Below are 18,283 nucleotides of genomic sequence, written 5' to 3' on the forward strand. Positions count from 1 at the left end.
ACACTGGAGTTAAGCAGTTCAATTATTTGTTATAGTCCATTAAAGTATTGACAAGGACTTCAGCTAGCATGGTGGCCATTTATGTGAGTAAAACACTACAGAGAAACCAGAACAAGGGAGTTACTAGTTCCATTGTACTCTGTTGTGGGTAGAACATGGCTAGAGCATTAGGTCTAATTTTGTAGATCATATTGCAAAAATTATATTTACAAAATGATTTTTATTCAGGTGGTAAGGCTATCAGTATGGTAAGGGGACAGGCCTTAGGAGAATTGATTGAAGGAACTGAGGGAGAAAAAGTGTGGGAATCATGATAGCTTTTTTTAAGGATTTATAGAAGTGCCTCATAAAGGAAGAATTAGATTTTCTTCTTCTTCTTCTTCTTCTTCTTCTTCTTCTTCTTCTTCTTCTTCTTCTTCTTCTTCTTTTTTTGAGTTGGTGGTTTTAATGGGTCTGAAGTGTAGGGAAGGGTGCCCTGAACAGAGATGAAGGAAGGGAGGGTAAAGGTGGGGGCAACCAGGTCCACCTGGGCTGGGCTGGGGCCTCACAGGTTGTTGAGTTCCAGCAGCGTCTGGTCCAGGGTCTGGTGAACCTCTACGTTCTCCTCCTTGGCACTGGCCAAGGTCTCTTCCAGATCATCATGGTTTTCCCCAGCTTTGCCATACACCTCTCAGCAAACTCTGCACGAGTCTCAGCTTCCTTCAGTTTATCTCCCAGCAGTTTAATCTCCTCTTCATATTTGTCTTCTTTGATGGAATACTTGTCTGCTTGGGCCTCCAGGGATTTCAGGTTGTTGGTAACAATTTTCAGTTCCTCCTCTAGGTCCCACGCTTACTCTCAGCCACTTCTGCTCTCTCCTCTGAGCACTCCAGCTCGCCCTCCAGATCACCAGCTTCTGGGCCACCTCCTCATATTTTCTATCGGAATCCTCTGCTATGTGTTTGGCTTCCTTGAGTTGCATCTCCTGCAGCTCCATTCTCTCCTCATGCTTCATGGCCCTATTCTCAATGACCTGCATTCCTCTCTCGCTCTCATCTGCTGCTTTCTCTGCTTCCTCCAACTTCTGAAGAGCTGTGGCCAGACGTTCCTGGGCCCTGTCCAACTCTTCCTCTACCAGCTGGATACACCGGTTCAGGGAGGCCACATCGAGTTTCTTCTGGAGTCCCTGCTGCTCCTCTTCCAGCTGCATGCAGCGGTCTTCTGCTTGTTTCTTGTTGGCTTCTGCTTGCTCGGCTCGGTTGATGGCATTCTCCTCATCAAGTTTTAGCACCTGCATCTTCTTCTTGATGGCGTCCATGGCTGCAGTTGGGAGTGGGTTGTAGAGGCTGAGCTGGGGCAAACGGACTGGGTGGACAGGGGTATGGACCAGGAGGCACTCGATTTTTTTCTTCTTACCCTTAGAGGGTTGAACTAGTAGTAATGTGCAAAATGGTGATATTTTGCTTGATATTCCTAAATATATAGTGGGTCATGAGTGAAATCTGCTGCCTTAGGAAGTTATGGAGTATCCTTGATTACAGGTCTTTAAATGCATATTGGATGTTAGGGAATTTCTCTGAGCTTCATTCTCATTCAAGATTTTATGAAGGAATTTATGTCTTAGAAAAAATCCTGTGGTACATAATGTTTTCCTTCCCTTCTCCTCCCAAAGTCTGAGTTTTATACAGTAATTAATATGATGGAGAGAAAGTATTTCATGAAAGACCTTCGGGTTTTTAGTTTTCTCACCTGTAAAAAAAAAGCATTTGTCCTTAATGATCTCGAATTACATTCCGGTTGTCAAATTCTGAGTGTGCATTTGAACAGCACATGAAAATTGATCTTATATGGTATCTATAGGGTCATACAATTCATAACAGACAAATGCTTGCAACAACATAAACTAAATGTAAGTGTAAAGGCTCAGGTGGCACTTAGAGTTTCCAATGAAGCAGTACCCACTGGAGGTGTTCAAAATCTTTTGCTGTGAAATTCTAATTTTTACTTAGGAAGAAAATCCATTTAACCCTGTGGGAAATAGAATTATTATATTTGATCGATCATCATTCCCAGTTACTCTGTCATGTAAACCTCTTAATCCAATCCAATTAACATTTATTAAATGCCTACTATGTGCCAATGACACTATGGTGTTGAAATGCCCTTCTGCTTTAGTGTGTAAGGCTGATTTAGTTCTCCTATTCCCAGCTGTTGACCCAGATCCAAACAGCTAAATGTGATCAAGTTTCCTTCTCTGTAGAGGTCAGTAAATGGAATCTGATCAGAAATAATAAGTACACGTCTTGGGAGAGAAGATCAGGCAGCTCAAGGAGAAGAAAATTTCAGAAACAAAATTAGTTACCAGGAGGTGAATTTTTCATGTGATGGAGAAGGGCAGGGCAGGTAGCACACATTTATGTTTATAGTGACCACTACATGTCAGGTACTGTATTAAGTGCTTTACAAATACTATGTCATTTGATCTTCACAACAACTGTGGAAGGTAGTTGCTATTATTATGTCCATTTTACAGATGAGAAAACTGAGGCAAATAGAGGTTAAATTGTCTAATAGAGTGATTTGCTCAGTGCCACTTAGCCAGTTAGTGTCTTTAGCTGAATTTTAACTCAGATGTTCCTGACCCTAGGATGAATGCTTTATACACTGGTCTGTCTAGCTATAGGTGTGATAGTGAGAATATGTAAAATTAATAATATTTTGCTCTTCATAGAAATAGTACTTGGATAGCTCTGTGTATTTTATATATTATGTTTTTGTAATCTGTAGTTATTATTGCTTCAATATTTTAGATCCTTAATACTTTCTCATTATTAGGGCAATTAGAAGGAGTATGCATAGATTGAAAGCAGAAGCATGAGTTGAATACGATGTTATACTTATCTAAAAATATAAATAAGGAATGAGAAAAGCAAAAGCAGTGGGAGAATAGAAAAGGGTGAGTTAGAATGGGAGAAGTTATTAGATATAAAAGTGATCTGGAAGATATTTGAAAGTGTAGGGAAAATGGAGGGAAGCACAGGAATCTTACTTAATCTTGTTGGAATTGATTCAAAGAGCATATAATAAACCCATTCTGTTGGGTTTAGAAATCTCTCTTACCACATAGGAGTGTAGGAAAGGAAAGGAATCAGAGAACGTTTGGGTAGGTGATAGAATGCAGGGCAGTTTGTGAGAAGTAAAATTGGAAGCAAAACTCTTTTGGAAATGCACAGGGTAAAAGAAGAGAGAGAGAGAGAGAGAGAGAGAGAGAGAGAGAGAGAGAGAGAGAGAGAGAGAGAGAGAGAGAGAGACAGAGACAGAGACAGAGACAGAGACAGAGACAGAGAGAGACAGGGAGACAGGGAGAGAGAGGGAGACAGGGAGAGAGAGGCAGAGAGGCAGAGAGAGGCAGAGAATATACAGTAAGTAATCATTACTGTAAAAGTTTTTTTTTTTTTACAATGAGATATCCTGATGAAACTTCATTTATGAAACATAGAGAAAATGGAGTCTAATGTATGAAATAAAAGCCATTTCTCAATTGATAAATACTCAAAAGATAAGAATAGGTAGCTTTCAGACAAAGTAATAAATGCTATGTATAGTCATATAAAATGTTCTAAATCACCATTGATGAGAAAAATGTAAAGCAAAACCACTTTGAACTACCCCCTAACATCTCTCAGATTGGGTAATATGACCAAAAGGGGAAATGACCAATATTGGAGGGGATGTGGGAAAATGAGAACTCTAATACACTATTGTCCAAGTTGTACAGGGATTCAACTATTTTGGAGAGAAATTTTGAATTATGTCCAAAGGCTATAAAACCATGCTTACCCTTTAACCAAGTAAAACCAACACTAAATCTGTATGACAAAAAAAAATAAAAACCAGAAGGGCAAAACAACTATGTGTGCAAAAATATTTATATCAGCTCTACTAATGGTGGCAAAAACTTCAAATTGAAGGGAATAACTGAAAATGTTGTTTTTCATGATTGTGATGGAATACCATTGTGTTTTAAGAAACGATGAACAGAATGTTCTCAGAAATGCCTGGAAAGTCTTACATGAACTGAAGCCAAGTGAAATGAGTAGAATCAAGAGGATACTGTACATAATAAGGGCACTATTATATGAATACGTGCTATGAATAATTAAACTTCTGAGCACAGCAGTGATATAAGAAAATTCTTTAGTACTTATGATGAAAGGTGCTGTCCTTCTGAAGAAAAAGAACGGCTAGATCCTGAATACAGATCAAAGACATGTTTTTTACTTTTTTTTTTGTCTGTGCTTCTTTTTACAGATGAGTTACATGAAAACATGTTTTGCATGACTACAAATGAATAACCTATATCAAAATGATTGCCTTCTCATTGAGAGAGGTAGGAAAGGGAGGGGATAAATGCTAAAATTGTATTTGAATGTAACTGGTAAAACTTAAATATTGAATAAAATTTGAAAAAGAAAGTGACAATCTTTCTGACCCCCAGTATCTTCAGCACCAAAAAAAAATGGAGATGATAATGCATCAATATCCTCCTTGCATTGCATGGTTAAAATGAGAATGATGTGAGATAATCAATGCAAAGTGACTTTCAATCACAAATATATGCATACATGTGACTTAAGTGACCTTATATGTTTACCTATTAGTTCCTGCAAGAGGAAAGCAAGAATATAAAAGGTTTTGTAGCTCTAATTCTTAATATTCTTTCAGTAGACCCCTAAACAAGATGGAGAGCAGCAACCTCACTTCAGTGACTGAGTTCATCCTCCTTGGCCTCTCCAGCCAGCCTGAGCTCCAGCTGCTCCTCTTCCTGCTTTTCCTCATGATCTACCTGATGATCTTGCTGGGGAACCTGCTCATTGTGTTGTTGATATTGAGGGATTCAAGCCTCCACACACCTATGTACTTCTTCCTCACTAATTTGTCCAGTATTGAAGTATGTTTCACATCATGTGTGCTTCCACAGATGCTGGTACATTTCTTTGCAGAAAGAAAGTCCATCTCCTACTCTTGCTGTGTCATACAGTTCTACACATACCAGGCCTTTGGCATTGCAGAGTGCTTTATCCTTTCAGTGATGGCCTATGACCGCTTTGTTGCCATTCGAGACCCCTTAAGGTACTTAATCTCAATGAACTGGGGGGTTTGTAGGAGGTTGGCTACTGGGTCGTGGTTGGGTGGCTTTATGTTGTCCACAGTTAATACACTTGTCACATTCCAGCTTGCCTTCTGCCAGGATAATGTTATCAATCATTTCTTTTGTGAAATGCCTGCCCTTTTGCACCTGTCTTGTACTGACTCTAGACAGGCAGAATTGGTTGTGCAGGTCTTCTGTATTTTTACTGGTATCTTCCCTATCACATTCATCATCCTTTCCTATGCACACATCATCATTGCTGTCCTGAGAATTCGCTCTGCCCACGGACGCAGGAAAGCCTTCTCTACTTGCTCTTCCCACCTTCTGGTTGTCACCCTATTTTATGGGACTGGAACATTTGTTTATATGAAACCTCAGTCGTTATCTTCTCCAGAATACAATAAAATTGCTTCTATGTTTTATGTGGCTTTCACACCTACCCTCAACCCTGTCATCTATAGCTTGAGAAATAATGAGGTGAAAATGGCCCTGAGAAAACTTTTGGGGAAACCTGAAGGTGCTTAACTGCACATATCTCATTGCTGAGTCTATGTGAGGAAAACTTAGGCCTAACCAGACTCCTTGTTTTTGTTCAAAAAGTTTGTTTGTCTATTCTGTTGTTCAGAAACTTAACCTTTCATTTTTTTTCAATATTTTCAATTATTACTTTAGGATCTACCTGCATCACTCCATATTTTTCTTATAACAATGAAAAAAAACCAGTGTTACTTTCCTTAAACCATCACAAGTTTAACTGAGACACCCTAATTTGGAATATCGAGAATTATTGTACTATAAATTAGGTTTAAATAATGATTATAATAATTAGCAGAATCACAGCTCCTTGGGGTGATTTGCTTGTAGGTAGAGGATTTTGGTTGGAATAGTAATATTCATGTGCAGAGGTAAGTTTTTTTGGTAGGGACAGTAAGAGAACACAGAATGGGATAGGTGTTGGTAGAGGAGCTTATATGAGTAATTGATGGGAGCGATACAGAATCTATGTAGTAAATCTCTTAACAGTGATGATTTCAGTTTTTTGAGTGTAAGTGCTGCCAGCGATCTCTAATTTGTCCTTCAAGAGTAGTGCCCTAATATTTCTATTTGAGTCACTAACTTTGTAACTCGAGTTCCCCTTGGACTTTTGAGCTTCCTGAAATATCTAGTTGGATCCTATGCTAGAAAACAAGAACCTTATATAAAATCACTTGTAGCATATATCCCGATTGTGTTGTTATTTTTCTTAAGGCATTTCAGTCATGCCTGACTTTTTGTGAACACATCTGGGGTTTTCTTGTTAAAGATACTGTAGTAGTTTACCATTTCCTTCTGCAGTTCATTTTATACTTGAGTAAAGTGAGCCAATCAGGGTCAAATGACTTGCCCAGTGTCACAAGGCAATTAAGTGTTTGAGGCCAGAGCTGAACTCAGATTTTCCTCACACCAGGCCTGGCATTTTATCCACTAAGCCTCGCAGCTTCTGTGATAATACTAATTTCACTGAGCCCTACTCACATGACTTGGTACAATGGAGTCAGCTTTCCATGGCAGGAAACAAGCCATATTTGACTAAACTTATTATGTCATGCATAATGGCTCTGTGATCACTTTTCCAACCTCAACTCCGATGACACTTTGGGTGCCCACAGTAACACTACTGCTCCTCCCAGGATTCTGGCCCTAACTCCTGAGTTTGAGGAAAGCTGCTCGAGTACTATCATTCTTCAGCCTCAATCTACCATATTCCCGCAAATATCACCAATTTTAGTTAGTCTCTCACCAATATCATTTGACAAGTTGATATCGCCCAAATATTTTTGATATCCTATCAACATAAATACTTGTAGAGAATTATTTTGGGAACAACTGATTGACTCAATGGATAGAGTACTGAACATGGAGGTGGGAAGACATGAGTTCAAATCTATCTACAGCAACAATAAAAACCAACTGAAAGAAAGCAGTGTTGGAATACTTAGAGATCCTTTGAAGTGGTGTCCAAGACTCTCTATTACACATTTCCAGATGTCAGAACATCAAGACTCCATGTGCTTTGATATGAGACAATGTGTAGTGTGCATGCTCCAAAGACTAAGTCCTCATTGGTTTGCCATCTGTTACAATTATTTGCAAGTTGAATGTATAAGAGTATGCAAGAAAGGAAATATAATTACAAATATGAACTGGTTGAACTGAGTCCTAAGTTATAAGAATTATTTTTATTGATTAGAAAGTAAAATTCAACAATATGTTACTGTCAAGAAAAACACTTAAACATAAAAAGTCAAGTTAGAGTTAAAATCATGGATTGGAGTAGAATCTAGTATGTCTCTGGTGAAAACTAGATTTTATTTTACCACAACTCTGTAACATTCTGATTGATAAGTTGATTCATGAAATGTAAAAACTGCATTTAAGACATGTCTCAGCTTAGAATTTCTCCTTTTTCACTTGGCTATAGTACTAGGATACATCTTTGAGTTTCTGTATAATGCTTTGGTGCTTCATACTCTTTCCACATGCACCTATATCAGTTTCATTTAGTGCATCATCTTCTGCATTTGATTACAAAGTCTTTGAAGGCAGGGAATATTTTTATCAGTTTGTATTTTTGCTGCTTACCATACCTCCTGGCACATCATTAGTGCTTAATAAGTATTTATTGACTATTGACCTCAGTAGTGAAGGAGGAAATGAATAGTATTGGAAGAATAAATTTTGTGGAAGAAAAACATGTAAAAGCAAAAATAAAATCTATAAGAACTTTGATAATTCAGCAACTACATGTGATTCCTGAGGAATGATGAAGAAAAAACATGTTATCTGTTACAGAAAGATAATGGATTACAGTGAGCAAGTATATGAATTTTATGTTCCTAAGATATCTAATATTTTGCCTACAAATTCTACCGTGGTTGCTCATAAGTGTTCATTTTTAAAAATCTTTTTAAGGAGACCCAGACTAATTCACCTATTGTGAGTTTCACATGGATTTTAGGTCCATGTGACAAATTTTGTGTATTGGCTTAGTAAAGTTGAAAACCAAATCTAAGTGCATACTTCCTTTTTTTTGGCAACTTCCTTGTGGTTGAAAATTACCAACCCGTATTTCCTTTCCTATGGTACTTTGCCCATTTGTTTTATTGAGGGATGAGCTTGAAATTCCAATAAGATTGGACTTGCAGTAGAGTTTGACTTTTTGATTGACAAAAGAAGCAGGTTGAATGGGGCTTCTAAACAGCAGTCCCAGAAAACCCTAGCAACTGAGGGTAGCTGTATTTAGTTGACTTGATAATCTAAACTGCCTTTGCAAGTACCTGTTGTGTGACTGACACTGGAATGGATGTTATTCACACTAAAACACAAAATTCCAAAATTAGTAGAACTCCAAATAAAGATAAGAAATTGAAATTTCATGGATTTGAAGGAAACAAAAAAGAAAACAACACTCTTTTCCAGATTGGTGTATGACAATTGTATCAAACTTTCAAATAACAATTGAAAACTTCAGATGAATTATTCTGAAATCTTGAGAAAGAAAACCCTAACATACTCCTTTGTTGACACAAATACAGTCCTAATAACTAAAACAGGAGAGGACAAAATAATGTAAGAGAACTAGAAATCAGTATAACAAATGAATATGAATGCATTTTTAAAAGAAAAATCCTGTAAAAATCTAGTAATTTGTCAACAAAGCCAACTACAGTATTCAAATTGGATTTATATCAAGGAAGTAAGGATGCTTCCACAGGAATACATTTAACATAATTATACTGAATCCCCAAATAGCCCATATAAAATGATTATATCAATAGATTTAACAAAAGACTTTGAAAAAGAACATTTGTTTATGCAAAAGTCATCCAAAGCACATGAACAGCAAAACCTTTCTATTGATTTGATGAAAGAATCAGTCTTAATCCAAAAGTTAAAATTATGTGCAATTTCCAAGTGAAGAAAGAAATAAAGGATGCACGCCCTCTTTCCCTTCCATTATTTCACATAGCTCTAGAAATGCTAGTGACAGCAATAAGGGAGGGTAGAGAAATATAAGTAAAGGAGAGATAGAATTGTCATTCTGCTGAAATCATTATATTTTACTTTAAAAATCCACTAAGTTTGGCTTAGAAAGTAATCAAAAGAATAACTTCAGTAGAATTCAAGGATGAAAATAGAATCACAAATCGACAGTATTTGTGTATAGTTACAACGTAATTTAGGAGAGAATCATAGACCAGTATGAGCATTTCTCAAGTGTCTACGATGTGGCATGGACTATGCTCAGTTCTTTGTCAGTATCTCAATTGATTTTCACAACAACCTTGGGAAGTAGGCACATTATTATCCCCACTTTATAGTTGAGGAAACTGAGGCTGGATGAGGGTCAGTGACTTTCTTAGGGTCATACAACTAGTATCTGAGACTGGATTTGAATTCAAGTTGTCCTGTTTCTAAGGTTCGTGTTTTGTTCATTGTGCCATGTAAATGCCTCTGAATTAATGTAAACAAGAGACCTTGAAGACATTATATGATCATGAAGATTCTGGGTACCTCATCTTGCTATGCACATCCTGGCACCATCAACCCAGGTCAGCAGTAGCTTGTATCAATATCTGCATTAGCAGTTGAGAAGAGACTAGATACCATTTGAGAAGTCGGATTCCTAATTGGACAGGGCATCTCACAAAGAACCTACATCACCACTAAGGGAACTTCTTGAGAATCTCAATAATTGGAAGACAAATTCCCAAGAACCAAAAGATTTTGCCATATGTACCTTGTAACCTTTAGCCAATATTTCTGTGATCTCTGTACAGTGTTGTGAGAATGTGTTCAGACTCTGGGGAGAGGTGTGATGAAATAACTGACTATATTATATGACCTTAGTAAATGTCTCTTCCTAGACCTCACATAATTCTGACTGGTTCATTAACATCAACTATTGATAATGAAGGGAAGAGCCTAGAATAAGGACTGAGGCCAATAACATTTGAATGACACATACAACTCTTCCCAAGTACAGCCATGACCCTGATGGGAAGACGTAGCTTTGCTCAGGACTCATTTTGCAAGTTTAAAAGAAGTAGAAATTATGGGGTACATAGAGAGGAAAACAGATATACAAAATCAAAAATCGTCACGGAGAGCTAGCAGAGTCTGAAAAGTTACCTCTTACTTAAATACCAAGTTGTACAAAATAAATCTATTTTTGTATTTTAATTTTAATTAAATTTTATTTTTATTTTTACTATTAATCTTTTTACTATTGTATAATGTTACGGAAAAGCTTCTTTTATTGCCTAAATTAAAAAATCAAAAATTAAAATAACAATAATTGTATCTTGAATTTATAATTTATTTAGAAAGAAAGCAAAATATACATAGTAAACATTTCCATTTTCATGTACAATCTTTTTTCTATTATGTTATGTATTGAGATATGCCTTGTTTCTTAGTTGTTGGTTAAAACCAGATTTTAAAAAAAATGAAAGGAAAAGCCAATGGTGTAGTGGCACTCTTTTAAAGTATTATTATTCTTTTATATTGTGAACTTAGACCCACTGACAAATATGAACATTTCTACGTACAAGGAACAGACAACGAAAATGACAAATGAAACCATTAATTTGTATTAAGTACAATATATTTCTTTTTATTCTACATTAATTTCTATACTTTAGAAACAAGTTTGTTCTTGAAATATAAATAGTTTTAAAAGATGAAGAGCAAAGGGAAGGTAGACAACATTTACTCTGTTTGGAAGCTAATGGGATCTGAATCCTCTAAATAGGAAGAGGAGTAGTCAAAGAAAAGATTGAAAGGTGAGAATGAGAATGGATGTATGGGAGAGACCATGAGATCTACTTTTCTGGCACAGATAGACTTCAGAATGGTCATGAGAGATAACAAACCCAGGAGGTTTCATCACACAAAAGGCAAAGAGAAAAAATATGCAGGTGAATTATTAGGGCTTAACTCCAAATACATATTCAAATTCAATGTTGGGAAAGAAATAGTGCTGGGAAGACATGAAGGCAAGTAGCTGGGTTTTACATCTCCACATAAAGACTGAGGGTATTCCAAGAGGAAGAGGTATCACATGGGCAGGGGTGGGGAACAGGAATTGAATGACCTCAAGTATTGTCTGAAGGAGAATCTCTGAGCATATCCCCCTAGGAAATGCATTGATACCAGTGATGAAATGCCCAGAAGAGAACACTGTTTCCTTAGCTATGATATATGACTCACGAGAATAAAGGTGAAGAGAGAGAGAGAGAGAGAGAGAGAGAGAGAGAGAGAGAGAGAGAGAGAGAGAGAGAGAGAGAGAGATTAATTAAATCCCTTCTTCTAATGAAGAGTTATAGGAATCAGATCCCATAGGCTCCTAAACAGTGTAAATGTTGTCTTCCTTGCATCCCTTGACTCAGTATGGTCAGAATTCCTGGCGAATTATCACCAAGTGCAGAGATTCCTACAAACACTCTTCCATACTCTGACTAGTAAAGTGGGTAAGATGCTGAACACAGGGATTTCAGTTTAATCCTACCTCAAATACTTAGAAGCTTTGGTGCCCTGGAGAAATCATGTAGCCTCTCTGATACTTAACTTTTCATTGGAAAAAGGATGAGGCTGGACTTAGTGACATAAGTCCCCTTCACCTCTAAATTATGATTTTATGATCCCCTAATTTTTTTTTTTTTTTTTTAGAAATTACACCTTGAGTAAGTGAGGAGAACTTTAATGTTGCTGATACTTTCATCTCCACTTATGTTGTCAGGTATAATTTGCATGATCAATGCATTCTGTTCTTGGAATCTCAGTTTTTCACAGGGTACAAGCCTATATACTGGATGGTTGGGAAAGTTAGGTAAAAGGAGTAATTATATTCTTGTTTTTTTCTCCAAAAGGATTCAGATGGATTAACTCATTGCTGTCCATACAAGACCAGACTGACCAACAGTGTAGAAGTTCTGCTGTGTAAGATTCATATTCAAGAGGTACGGATGGACTAATCTTTAGCGATAGAACTGAAGATTTACTGAGGAAGCACAAGAGAGTTCACCGTTCTTTCTTAGTGTATTGGCTCACACCTGCAAGATCCAGGTATTCGTCATTTGTTTTTGGATAGTAGCAAGACTAGTGTAGTGAGACATATATTGAAAGTGTTACTGTCATTTTTCTTCTGAATAAGAATTTTTAAAAACATCTGCAGAGTTCATTTGTAGAAGAAACTCTATGATGAATCCATGTATACAGCAAGATATTCATATTATCTTGTTCTGATTTGCATTTTTTATGTATTCATGAGATTTAGACAATCTCTAAATTGGAAGGTACTTAATCTATTCCAGCCAGCAGTCACATTCAGAAATCTCTCAACCTTATCACTTTCAGGTGGTAAGAATAATAACAACAACTGTTATTTTTATAGTGTTTTAAAGTTTGTGAAGTGATTTGCGTTCAGCTTCTCATTTAGGCTTTACCATCAGTCCGTGATAGGAACTAAAGTTCTTACCTCTATTTTAAAGATGGAGAAACTGAGACTTAGAGTTTAAATGTCTTGCCCATGGTCACTTAGCTAGTCGGTGTCAAAGGCAGATTAAAACCCATGTCTTCCCAACTCCAAGTCCAGTCCCTTCTTTTATTCCTCTTGGTGAGATGACAGAATTGACAGAACATTGAACCTGGCATGAAGAAGACCTATGTATCAATTATGTCTCAGGTAATAAATAATTGGTAATGCTGGACCAAAAACTTAAAATCTCTCAGTCAATTTAGCTGATTGATGCAAGGATCAAATGAGATAATGCATGAAAAATTGTTGCACACCTTGAAGCACTATAAAATGACATTTATTGTTAAATGTTAGTATCATTGTTATTACTTTGCCACAGTACCTCTCATTTAGTCCCTATGTTTCCAGACCTGGGGAACACAGATTGACAGAGGAGGAGTGATGGTGCATCACTTTGGAAAGAGAAGTTGGAGCCAGGTTGTAAAGGACTGTTATTTTAAATCTTTGTGTTTTATTCTGGAGAAAATGAATAACTGAAATTTGATGGGTACAGTAAAAGTTTAGTTAGATATACGCACTAAGAATATAAATTTAATTGCACATACATAGCCCACTTCAAAAGTCTTACTTTCTCAGGGATAGGGGAAATTAGGGTGAGAGGGAGGGAAATTGAAACTCAAATTTTATTGAGCATTAATGTTAAAAATATCTGTATATGTAATTGGAAAAAAAAACTATTTTAAGAAAGAATGTAAATTTGATGGGTTTGTGATGCATAAATTCTAAATGGAAGATACTGGAGGTAGGAAGTTCAATTATTTGCTGTAGTCCATGAAAGACTTGGTAAGGACTTGAGATAGCATGTTGGCCATATATGTGAGTGGAAAGGTACAGAGAAACCAGAACAAGGGAGTTAATGTTTCCATTGTACTGTGTCATAGGTAGAACATGGCTAGAATATTGTTTCAAATTGTGGGAATCATATTTTTAAAATGACATTTCCAAAATGTTTTTTATGCAAGTGATAGGGCCATCAACATGATAAAAGGACAGACCTTAGGGGAATTGATTGATAGAACTAAGGAAGAAAAAAATGTGGGAATTATGACAGCTGTTTTAAGACTTTGTAGAAGTGCCCCATAGAGGAAGAATTAGATTTATTTCTATTTGTGATTTTTTTTGCTTGATATAAGAGAAGTCTTCCTAAAAAATATAATGGCTCATGAGTGAAATCAACTGCTCTGGCAAGTTATGGATTATCCTTGATTACAGGTCTTTAAATATATCTTGAATGTTATAAAGGGGATTGCTCTGAGGTTCCACCTGACTCCGAGATTTTATGTAGGAATTTGTGTTTCAGACAAAATACTGTGGTACATAAAACATTCCTCCCTCAAAAAAAAATTTGAGTTTTAGGCATCGATTAATATGAGGGTGAGACAGTATTTCAAGAAAGACCCTCATGGACATAGTATTTTCACCTGTAGGAAAAAAAGCAGTAGGAGTTAATGACCACTAAGTTTCTTTCCAACTGTCAAATCTTGTGTCTCCATTTTAAAACCACAGGAAAATTCACCGTATTTCATAGTTAAAGGCTCATACAATTCCTAACAAAAATTCTCACAGAAACATAAACTAAATACTAGTGTCAAGTCTCAGATGGCACTTATAGGTTCCCAGGAAGTGGCACCCTTTTGAGGTGTTCAGAATCTATTGCTGTGTAATTCTAATATTTACTTAGGAAGGTAGTACATTTAAGCCTATCTGAAGTAGAATTGTCATATTGACCTCCCATTTTTCTCAGTCACTCTGTTTTGTAAATCTCATAATCCAATCCAATAAACATTTATTAAATGCCTACTATGTGCCAGTGACACTGTTGTTGAAATGCCCTTACTGCTTTAGTCTGTAAGACTGATTCAGTTTTCCCATTCCCATACAGGCTGTTGACCCAGACCCAAATAGCCAAGTTGATCAAGTCTCCTTCTTTGTAAAGGGGAGTAACTGGAAACTTCTGGTCAGAAATAGTAAGTTCAGGTCTGAGTGAGAAGATCAGGCAGCTCAAGGAGATGAAAGCTTTCAGAAACAAAACCAGTGACCAAGTGATGATTACTCATGTGATGGAGAAGGACTAAGCATGGAGCAAACATTTATGTCTATAGCGACTACTATATGTTAGGCACTACATTAAGCACTTTAAAAATACCATGTCATTTCATCTTCACAACAACTCTGAGAAGTTGTTGCTGTTATGATCCCCATTTTATACATGAGGAACCTGAACCAAAAAGAGGTTAAATAGGTTAATAGAGTGATTTGCCCAGTGCCACTTAACTGGTTAGTGTAATTGACTGGATTTTGAATCAGATGTTCCTGACCCAAGATGAATGCTCTGTACACTGTTTACCCAGGTATAGGTGTTTTCCTTCTCATAGAAATAAAACTTCAATATCCCTGTGTTTTTTATTTATTATTTTTCCATAATCTGGAAGGATTATTACTTGAATATTTTTAAATTCTAAAAACTCCATCATTATTAAGGCAATTAGAAGGAGTATTCATAGACTGAAAGCAGACATATGAGTTGAATATGATGGTATGTTTATCTAAAATATATAATTAAGGGATGAGAAAGAAGGAAGCAGTGAAAGAATGGGAAAAGGAGAGTAAAAATGGGATGTTATCAGATATAAAAATGGTCTGAAAGAGATTGAAGAGCAGAGGGGAAAATGGGGGCAGCAGGGAGGGGAACACATGAACTTTACTTATTCTTTTTGGAATTGATTCAAAGAGGGTATAATATACACATTGTGTTGTGTATAGAAATCTATCTTACCATATGGGAATGCTGGAGAGAATGGGAATAAGAGAAGGTTGGGGCAGGTGATAGAAGGAAAGGCAGTATGGGAGGAGTAAAAGTCAGAAGCAAAAGTCTTTGGGGAATGGAAATGGTAAAAGGAGAAGGGGGGTGGAGAGAGAGAGAGAGAGCGAGAGAGAGAGAGAAAGAGAGAGAGAGAGAGAGAGAGAATGATAAATGGGGGAAATAAGATCATGTGAAATACATAGTAAGTAATCATTACTGCAAAGAAATTTTTATAGTGAAATTCTCTCATAAAGACTTTATTTATCAAATAGAGAAAATGGAGTCAAAAGTGTAGGAATAAGAGGCATTTCTCAATTGATATATGGTCAAAAGATATGAATAGGTAGCTTTCAAAGTAAAAAACGGTTTCTATAGTCATATAAAATGTTCTAAATCACTATTGATGAGAGAAATGTAAAGTCATACCACTCTGAGCTACCACCTAACATCTCTCAGATTGGGTAATACGTGTGTTTATCCTTCGTTGCCGAAGAAGACCATGCCATGCCATGCCAAGACTATGCTCACTTCTCTTCCAGAGCCATCTGAATCAGTGAGCAGATATTCACCAGGATGACTGGTGATGACCCAGGATGAGGCAATTGGGGTTAAGTGACTAGCTCAAGGTCACATAGCTAGTGAGTTTCAAGTGTCTGAGGTGAGATTTGAATTCAGGTCCTCCTGACTCTTGCATTGGTGCTGTTATCTACTGCACCACCTAGCTGCCCCTTGGGTAATATGACAGAAAATGCAAATGACCAGTATTGGAGGAGATGTGGGCAAATGAAAACACTAATGTACTATTGTTGAAGTTGTATAGGGATTCAACTATTCTGGAGAGCAATTTTGAATTATGCCCAAAGGGTTATAAAACCATGCATGCCCTTTGACCAAGTAATACCACCACTAAATCTGTAGCACTAAAAGGTAAAAAGAGAAAAAGAAAAACAGCTTATGTATACAAAAATACTTATATCAGCTCTATTAATGCTGACAAGGAACTGCAAATTTCAGGGAATGGCTGAAAATGTTGTTTTATATATATATATATACATATATATGTTGTATATGAGATAAAGCATGAAATACTACTGTGTTTTAAGAAATTACAAATAAAATTCTCTCAGAAAAACCTGGAAAGGCTTACATTTACTGATGCAAAGTGGAAAGAATACAACCAGGAGGATATTGTATACAGTAACGGCATTATTGTATGATGATGTGCTATGAATAGCTAAGCTATTCTCAGCAAAACAATGATCCAAGAAAATTCTTTAGGACTTAAGACGAATGATGCTGTTAAACTGCAGAAAAAAAACTGGCAGATGTTGAATGCTCTTCTTTCTTTGTCTTATTTGTCTTTGCCTTCTTTAACAGATGACTTACATGGAAATATGTTTTGCATGGCTACACATGAATAACCTATGTTCAATTGATGACCTCCACACTGAGGGGGGTTGGACAGGGAGAAAATCAGGGGAGGTCAAAATTTGAAAAAAAAAAAGAATGCTAAAATTGTTTTTGCATGGAATTGGTAGAACTGTATATTAAATGAGGTAAAACAAAAGAAGGTCACAGTTTTTCTTACCCTCCCAATGTCTTCAGTACCAAAAAACTGAGATGATAGTATGTCAGTATCCTGCATACTTTCCATGGTTACAATGAGAATGATGTGAGATAATGGATATAATGTTATTTGTAATCATGAAGGGCTACATACAGAAGACCTGATGGTGCCCCATGTTCTCCCAGTACTTCCAGCAAGAGGAAAGCAAGAATATAAAAGCTTTGAAAGTCTAACTCTTAATATTCTTTCAGTAGACTCATAAACCAGATGGAGAGCAGCAACCTCACCTCAGTGACTGAGTTCATCCTCCTTGGCCTCTCCAGCCAGCCTGAGCTCCAGCTGCTCCTCTTCCTGCTTTTCCTCATAATCTACCTGATGATCTTGCTGGGGAACCTGCTCATTGTGTTGCTAATACTGAGGGATTCACACCTGCACACTCCTATGTACTTCTTCCTCACTAATTTATCCAGTGCTGAAGTATGTTTCACATCCTGTGTGCTTCCACAGATGCTGGTACATTTATTTGCAAAAAGAAAGTCTATCTCCTACACTTGCTGTGTCATACAGTTCTATACACTCCTGGCCTTTGGCATTTCAGAGTGCTTTATCCTCTCAGTGATGGCCTATGACCGATTTGTGGCCATTCGAGACCCCTTAAGGTACTTAATCTCAATGAACTGGGGGGTTTGTAGGATCCTGGCTGCTGGGTCATGGTTGGGAGGCTTTATGATATCCACAGCGGATACAGTTGCTACATTCCAGCTTACCTTCTGCCAGGATAATGTTATCAATCATTTCTTTTGTGAAATGCCTGCCCTATTGCACCTTTCTTGTACTGACACTAGACAGGCAGAATTGGTCGTGCAGGTCTTCTGTATTTTTACCCTTTTCTGTCCTGTCACATTCATCATCGTTTCCTATGTACACATCATCGTTGCTGTCCTGAGAATTCGCTCTGCCCAGGGACGCAGGAAAGCCTTCTCTACTTGCTCTTCCCACCTTCTGGTTGTCACCCTATTTTATGGGACTGGAATATTTGTTTACATGAAGCCTCAGTCTCTCTCTTCTCCAGAATACAATAAGATTGCTTCTATGTTTTATGTGGCTTTCACACCTGCCCTCAACCCTCTCATCTATAGCTTAAGAAATAAGGAGGTGAAAATGGCCCTGAGAAAACTTTTGGGGAAACTTGAAGGTGCTTAA

General features: G+C 37.0%; 2 protein-coding genes and 1 pseudogene across 2 annotated transcripts; 2 read left to right on the forward strand and 1 right to left on the reverse strand.

Annotated features, from left to right (window-relative positions):
- Positions 1-537: 537 nt before the first annotated feature.
- LOC140521162 (uncharacterized) lies at positions 538-1,314 on the reverse strand (annotated as a pseudogene).
- A 3,406-nt stretch (positions 1,315-4,720) lies between these two features.
- LOC140519629 (olfactory receptor 5I1-like) lies at positions 4,721-5,656 on the forward strand. The gene has a single exon (XM_072632868.1). The coding sequence runs from the start codon at positions 4,721-4,723 to the stop codon at positions 5,654-5,656; it is 936 nt and encodes a 311-aa protein (XP_072488969.1).
- Positions 5,657-17,347: 11,691 nt separating this feature from the next.
- On the forward strand, positions 17,348-18,283 carry LOC140519636 (olfactory receptor 2D3-like). The gene has a single exon (XM_072632882.1). It carries the CDS (start codon positions 17,348-17,350, stop codon positions 18,281-18,283), a length of 936 nt encoding a protein of 311 aa, XP_072488983.1.

This window comes from Notamacropus eugenii, chromosome 1 (genome assembly GCF_028372415.1).
Source record: "Notamacropus eugenii isolate mMacEug1 chromosome 1, mMacEug1.pri_v2, whole genome shotgun sequence".
NCBI classification, from domain to species: domain Eukaryota; kingdom Metazoa; phylum Chordata; class Mammalia; order Diprotodontia; family Macropodidae; genus Notamacropus; species Notamacropus eugenii.

Excerpts from the sequence above, each read along its gene's own strand:
- LOC140519629 (XM_072632868.1), top strand. The coding sequence starts at position 4,721 with ATGGAGAGCAGCAACCTCACTTCAGTGACTGAGTTCATCCTCCTTGGC.
- LOC140519636 (XM_072632882.1), top strand. The coding sequence starts at position 17,348 with ATGGAGAGCAGCAACCTCACCTCAGTGACTGAGTTCATCCTCCTTGGC.